At 33.9% G+C, this 7,327-nt stretch overlaps 1 protein-coding gene across 1 annotated transcript; it reads right to left on the reverse strand.

Moving 5' to 3' along the window:
• Positions 1-445: 445 nt before the first annotated feature.
• On the reverse strand, positions 446-2,907 carry LOC130219488 (obscurin-like). Its single transcript, XM_056451909.1, has 5 exons — positions 2,777-2,907; positions 2,055-2,363; positions 1,617-1,940; positions 1,396-1,482; positions 446-506 (listed from the first exon to the last, which is right to left on the reverse strand). The coding sequence occupies exons 1-5, from the start codon at positions 2,823-2,825 to the stop codon at positions 454-456; spliced, it is 822 nt and encodes a 273-aa protein (XP_056307884.1). The 5' UTR covers positions 2,826-2,907; the 3' UTR covers positions 446-453.
• Positions 2,908-7,327: the final 4,420 nt, after the last annotated feature.

The raw sequence follows: 7,327 nt of genomic DNA on the forward strand, positions 1-7,327 counted from the left end.
GCTCAGTCAAACCTCATATGTCATTGTCACCTCAGATAAATGGTTAATTTAATTACAGTTTGCCAAGAAATGGCTTGAAGATTGTGCTGTTGGGTTTCAAACACACAAGTAACAACTTGTGTAACAACTGCAAGTGCTGGCTTAATATTATTTTAACTGTATCATAAAATCAGAGTTTATAGAGGTCAATCTCATACTGTAATATTAACATTTATATGAATCATATTCAAATACATCAGTTTCTATACCTCTGCATTTCCAGCAGATCAATACTGGTGTAGCCAGTAATATTACTGCAATCACTGACAGCAAAATGTATACTGAAACAAATGGGCAAAAAAAGGATAAACTCATACATACATATTTTAATTATAGACACCTCAAGAAAACTGGCACAGAGATATACAATAATAAAAAAAAAACATTTAATAATCTTGAAAGCAAAACCAGCTATTACTCACCTTGTTTTTCTGAATTGTCTTTTGAGTCTGCAGTGGCAGGTTTCTCTGTAACAGAGCACATATTATCTTAAAACATTTTATTTATTCATTTTATCCTAAAACCTTTTTATTGAACAATACTTCTACATGTAGTAGTACAGATACCACCAAATTGTCACCTTGGAATTTTAAGGTTCTTTCTGCATTCTAAATCATTTTGAGATATTGAGCTTCAAAGTTTTTGCATTCTATATAGCAAACAATATGTGTGTAACAGTTCTCTTTTTTACACGAACATGACAGAGACCCTAAATGTACATAAAAATTATTAAAGTTCTCTTACATTTGCAAATTGGGGTAAAAAACAGGGCAAATGCAGATAGAACCTTCTAATTCTGAAGTCATTTTTTTGCTTGGAATTATAAGGTATAAGGTTTAATATAGAATAAAAAAAAAAAAAACTTCTTTTTCAACAGTGTAAAATTTAACATTTCATCTCAATTTCTTTTTTTTTTTTTGTTTTTTTTACTTTTTAACATTTCATCATCTTTTTTTACACAGATCCTTTCAGTTTCAGGTTTCTTCTCCATTATGTATGGTGCGGCATTATTTAGTCGATCTTGTGTGATTTTGTCATTTTGGTTTTTCCCGCTATCATTGGAGCAGTCCGGCAAAATCACAAAGAAAGCTGATCTTGATTGGTCCATGTGCGTGCATTCAAAATCCTGATTTGCTCACTGTAGGAACCTAAACCTTATAGAGTCAAGCTAGAGTTCAAATTTGTATCGTTTTTGTTTTTTTTAAATAAAATGTCTTGAAATGTAAACAACTTATACAAATCATCACATAATGTAAATAAGTTGTCATTTAGTAAGAATATGTCAATAACAAAATTTGTACAAAAATGTCAGATAGAACCCTATAATTCTAAGGTGACGAAATAGTCTGTACTTACGTTCTGTTATTAAATTGTCTTCTGACTGTTTAGCTGTTGATATCTGTGTTTGTTTAATAGGCTCGCTTGTTGTATAGGTTGTGTCGCCTGAAATTGGCAGAAATTAAATAGAGCATATGTTCACTTACAGATATATCTCTTTAAATCAGCTTTTGCATGAGCATTATCAATACAGAAAAATTTCAACAAAACACAAATAAACTGTAACAGAGAATAACTACCTGTAACAGTGAGTGTGATTGTGTATTGTCCAGTCAGGACAGAGCACTGATATTCTCCCTGATCCTCTGTCTTCAGGTCTGATATGTGTAGAGAGAGATTTCCTGGAGATCCTTCATTCAGTAGTTTGACTCGACCTCTGTGTCTCTCGCTCTGCTCATCTGGATACATTTCTTCAGGTTTTCCTCTGGGCTTTAGTGCAGTAAATGTCCATGTAAGCTGTTGAGGTTTAGCCTGTAGTTCAGTACAGGAACAGGGCAAAACTACAGACTCTCCTGAGTGTCCCGTCACCTCAAGCGTCTGTTTATTCTCATCCAGATAACAGCCTGACAACACATTCACAACACTTACACTCACATTCACTTTTACACTTTGCTGACAGAAGAGAATATACACTGCATTTTAACTGAAACACGTTTCAGGAAAAGGCTTCTATTTACCTTTTATTGTTACCCTAATTGATGTAGAACTTTGTGAAGTTTGACACATATAGTCCCCTTCATCCTCTTTACTCAAGTCAGAAATGAGCAAAGACAGATCAGTAGATGTTTGATTGAACAGCTTCAGTCTGTTCTTATATTTCTCTTCTTTAAACACTTCAGTCCACTTGTATTCCATTCTGTTGTAGTAGCTCCATCTGAGTGTCTGTTTTGTAGAATGAGGGTAAACACATGAGCAGGGCAGCAGGACTGATCCACCTGTGTAACCTGTAACTGCTTTAGACTGACCTTGAACTAAAAGATAACAACCTGCAGATGGAGAGAGTTTATTTCAGAACAGATGAAAGTGAGCTTCAGAGGGGAACATAAAAATCAGGAAGACCTAACAGCTTAACTGTTTTATTACAAAATCACTGCGAAATACATTAACTAGTTTAAAAGTCAAATAAACTTAATATAACTCTATATGAGGCATTCTACAATTCACTTTCATTTCTACAGTTCAAGTATAATAATGGCTCATGAGCTTTAAGCTATATTTATATTCTAGTTAAGACTGCTGTAGTCTCTATAATATGACAAATGCTTTGATTAAATGGTAAATAGAGATCAACTACGAATCAACTGAATCACTAAACTCACACAAATTCACACCCACTGATGACTGACTCATTTCACTCTCAGTTCTTTCAGAATTAAAGTATTAGTGAGTGTGCTCTTACCTTCAGTAAAGTGAAGAGTAAAGAGAAGAAGACAGAAAAACTCCTTCATGATTCTCTGAACTTACTAATGATCCAGATTTATCCACTCTTCACTTCAGTGGTCTTGATTCTGTGCTGCTCATTTCTTCAAACTCTTCAACTACGTTTTGTCATTTCCTCCTTTTTTCTATTTCCTTCCTGAATCTTTGACATTACTATAACATTAGTCTTCATGCTTTTTTATGGATTATATCAGGGTTTCTTATTTCACTGCAGCTCATGATTACCATTTAGATCAAATCAGTAGATCATGATTCATCTGTAGTCTGATTTATTGCTGTTAAACTGAGAATTTTGAGTGAAATTTTGTTTTGAGCATCAAACGGAAATGATGAAATAATCTTCATCTGAAGTTGTGAAAACATGTTTTCCATGTAAGTAGAAAAACACTAAATCAAGAAACAACAAAACGATGTGTATGTGTTTAATCTTCAAACCCGCTCTTAAACGAACACCAGAAGTCAAACTGATGACAGGATGTTCACGTTGTGTAACTGTGAAAGTGTTTAGCGTGATACAATAGAAAAGTGCATTAAAAAGTTAACACTGAAATACAGTGCTGATCTCCTGAATATGAATGGTTTGTGCTTTTGTGCCATGGCGCTCTTTCTCTCTCTCTCTGTGTGTGTATGTGTGTATAGATAAATGAATTGTATTTTATAGTGCAACAACAACAAAAAAATCTTTCTATCAAAGTAACATCAAAGTAATAATGATGTACTCATAAATTATGTTTTATTGTATTAAAATAACAGAAACTTGAGAAAGACAAAAATACACAGAATATTAAATCACTAAAAATAATACAAATAAAAATAGCAATGCTTGCTTAGTTTGCTGATATTTTCACATGATGTTCACAATGTAACCTGATGTGTTCTTGCTTATTATTCATTTCCAACATTTTTATATTCAACATTTAATCAAGTAGCAAAAATAAATAAATTAAATTAGAAATGAATTTTTCTAAAAAAAATTTCTTGTTGCTGATTAGTTTGTTTAAAACATAAATAAACTAGATTGTTTGAAGTTGAACCGAATGAATGTATAAACTAAATTAGCTACGTCAATACGAAATATTAATAGTTCTAGCTAAGTTAAACACTATCAAAAGTTTTAAACAAAGCACAGTATATGATTATGAGACATATTTGTTTGCTTGTGTTTGCACATGCTTTTGTTTCTCTGAGCTGCTGTTGTCATGAATGGAGCAAAACTCATTAAGAAACATCTGACTGTTTTATGTTGTAGAGACTGAGATCAGTGTCTGTTTTCTAAATTGTCACATCAACACAATAGAATAGACAAAAACAGATAAGCAGCTTGAAACATTAATAAGTATAATAAGTTATCTGATTGTTTTTTTCTGAATAAAATAATAACAATAATAATAATACCTATTAAAAATAGGTATTATGCTAAAATTATTAACATTGACTACTTTACATTAAAGTCAATTTCATGTTTGTTTTCTCGAGGGCTGAGTGTTTTTTTTTTTTCTTCCGTTGGTTTTGTAGGTTAATTGAATGGTTTGTTAATTAAGAGATTGACTGAAAGTTCCTCTATTGAGATTTAAAACAACAGAACTGGTTTTGCACTAATTTGCCAAAAAAGTGACCTAATCCTACCTTTAGTTACAATAATAGACACAATGAATATAAACTGATAATATACATGAACAAACAAGTTTCTTTACTGAAGAAACTCAATAAACAATCACAGTGCAGGAAGAAAATTTAAGTGAACCGATAGACAAATTACTTTAATGAGAGGTTATTTGTGTCAGAAGATTGCGCATACAGTATGGAGTTTAATTCATGAAATGATTCTGAAGATGTAACATCGAGCTGTTTTAATTGAGAAAACACACTAAGTCATTTTAAGATTGCTGTTTGTAAAACTAATGTGAAACATGCCTGAAGAATGATGATACAAAACAACCTCAAAATATTTAGACACCGACCAAATATTTAGACAAAATGTCATCTTCTCTTAGGCAAATGTGACAGTTTAGTACTGTAGCCCTACATACAGTAGATGGGCACTCAGCCAGAATGACATCTAGACTAAAAGGCGCTAAATTCTCAATAAGGTAAAGAAGAATTCGTTAGTAACAGCTGAAGGCTTGAAGACATAACTGTTTCTGAAATTAATTTCTTTTTAAATTTTTATGAAATTTACATTTTTTTTTCACTCACAGCATGGTAAATCTATGGCATACAGTATATTCTGATGTGATCTTCTTTAAATAGCCTACATATGCACAGGTGCCTGTTTGCTGTGTTTTATTCCTGTCAACATGAATTTCATTGTTTTGTATTTCATTATCTTGTGTATCTATTTTTATTTGGTGTCGCTCGTAATCAAGGAACAGCGTGATTTGTAGGCATGTGGACAAGACAGGCTTTAAAAACATTTTGGTGGTTGGCTGCACAATAATCTTAGTTCTACTACTGCTCTCTTCTCTGAAAAGCAGGCATGTGCTTGTATTGCTGGAGTTTATTGAAGGCAAATTCATAAGTTTGTTTGGACTGGCGCATATACGTACAGTCGACTGCATGAGTGAATGACGCAATAGTGCAGCCCACATTCTTCACTGCTGAAATTATTTATTGCTGATGTAAATTAATAAATTCATGTAATTAGTAATGACAATTTCATTCAGTTTGGGAATTTTTAGTCCAGTTGAGGTGTTTATAGGGATGAGTTTAATTTGAACTTGACTTGACTGGTGGCACCAAATTAAGGCCCTGGGACTAACTATTGGTGGTGCCAGTGCCACCACTCTCAAGTGTTAGTCTGGAGCACTGTTTGGGATGAATCAGTGCAAAGATTGTGAATCAGGCCATCTCACCCCAAAACATCAGTTCCTGACCTCACAAATGTGCTTTTAGGTGTATGGTCTAAAATTGGCTTAGTGATCAGATGTCGGTTCTTCATTATGTCAGCACCACATGATCTAAATGTGTGCTAAATAAGTTAGCCTACTACTGCATGTTCAATCATTTATTTGTTTATTAATGTGGTCAACGTGGTCAACTTGTGGAAGGAAATGACAACCACAACAATACTAATAATAAGGTCATGTGTCAAGAACTAAGGCCTATTCCATTACAATATATATTTGTGTTGTATATGTAATCATTCTGCTGTGTTGAACGTAGTTCTAAAACAGCATCAGGCAAACCAAGATAACACATAGATGAGTGAGATCAACAGATATTTTATAATGTTTTTACAATGTACCGTGTGCTTCCTCCTTAGCTGTAATTTCACAATAAATGACTATATAGAAGTCAACCACACCAACTTCAGACCTGCAGCCCCCCATTACCACAAACTGCTTGCGCTCAGAAAGGTATGACTTAAACCAATTCAATGAACTGGTAAACCCAAAATGGATTCTAATTTGGATATTAAAATAGTGTGGTCTATAGTGTCGAAAGCAGCACTAGAAGAAGTATCAGTACAGATAGACATTCAGAATCAGAGGCCATCAAAAGGTTATTAGTGACCTTAACCAATACAGTTGCAGTGCTGTAGTTTATGGAACCTAGATTGAAGTGGCTCAAATAGATTGTTGGAGGAAAGATGACAAAGCAACTGAGAATTAAGTGTTTGTTCAAGGATTTTTGCCAGAAATGGGTGATTTGAAATAAGACAGACGTTTTTCAGGTTGTTATAGTCCGCATTGTTAGCTTTTGGTACAGGTGTGACAGCAGCCATTTTAAATGCGGCGGGTACAACATCAAGTGCACAGGGAGTCGTTTATGATACTTAAAACAACAGGACATATGGAATCAAGAACAGACAAGATGGAACCGGATCAACTATGGAGGTAGTAGCTTTCATTTTTCAAGCCACAGAGTGAAAGGGAGTCATGAATAGCAAAGCTAGAGATACTTGAAAATACCAAAGTGTTTAATGAAGAGACAGCCGGCATGTGAGTAGTGGTGATGAGTGCGTATATTAATCATTTTATTATTTAAAAAATTCCATAAACCTATTACAAAGGTAGCTGAATCAAGAACATTAAAAGGGGTGTGGTTTTTTTAAGTAGCCTGTTGATTGTGCAAAACAGTTATTTAGGGTTTCTCTGATTGCACGTAGGTCATCATTGTACCATGGTGCAGAGCGTGATTTCAGGGGAGCCAATGAGTCATAGCCAGATAATAGAACAGAGTTTAGCATGGAAACCTTGTCATCGGGATCCTTAAGATGAGACAGCCAAGTTGGTGAAGGTTCAATAAAATCTGAAAAATCAGAGGGCTCAACAGATCTCCATTTGCGTAAGTGATGGTGCTTTAAGTGAAAGTGTATATATCAGGTAGATCCAAACTAAAAAATGAGCCTGATGATCAGACAGACCTAAATCAGAGGTAGAAGGAGAAGACACAAATGCACCGTTTAAAATCACAAGGTCCAGTGTATTTAGGACTTTTGTTATGCTTGGAGAGTCAACAAGTATGTTTAAATGAAAGCACTGCAATAGAGATAAAAAATCTTTTGTAA

The sequence above is a fragment of the Danio aesculapii genome, chromosome 3 (assembly GCF_903798145.1).
Source record: "Danio aesculapii chromosome 3, fDanAes4.1, whole genome shotgun sequence".
In the NCBI taxonomy this organism is placed as follows: Eukaryota; Metazoa; Chordata; class Actinopteri; order Cypriniformes; family Danionidae; genus Danio; species Danio aesculapii.

Coding starts and splice junctions, on each gene's coding strand:
- LOC130219488 (XM_056451909.1), bottom strand. CDS start 2,825: ATGAAGGAGTTTTTCTGTCTTCTTCTCTTTACTCTTCACTTTACTGAA. Junction 1,941..2,054: donor AATTAGGGTAACAATAAAAG/GTAAATAGAAGC, acceptor ATGTGTTGTCAG/GCTGTTATCTGGATGAGAAT. Junction 1,483..1,616: donor AATCACACTCACTGTTACAG/GTAGTTATTCTC, acceptor TGCCAATTTCAG/GCGACACAACCTATACAACA.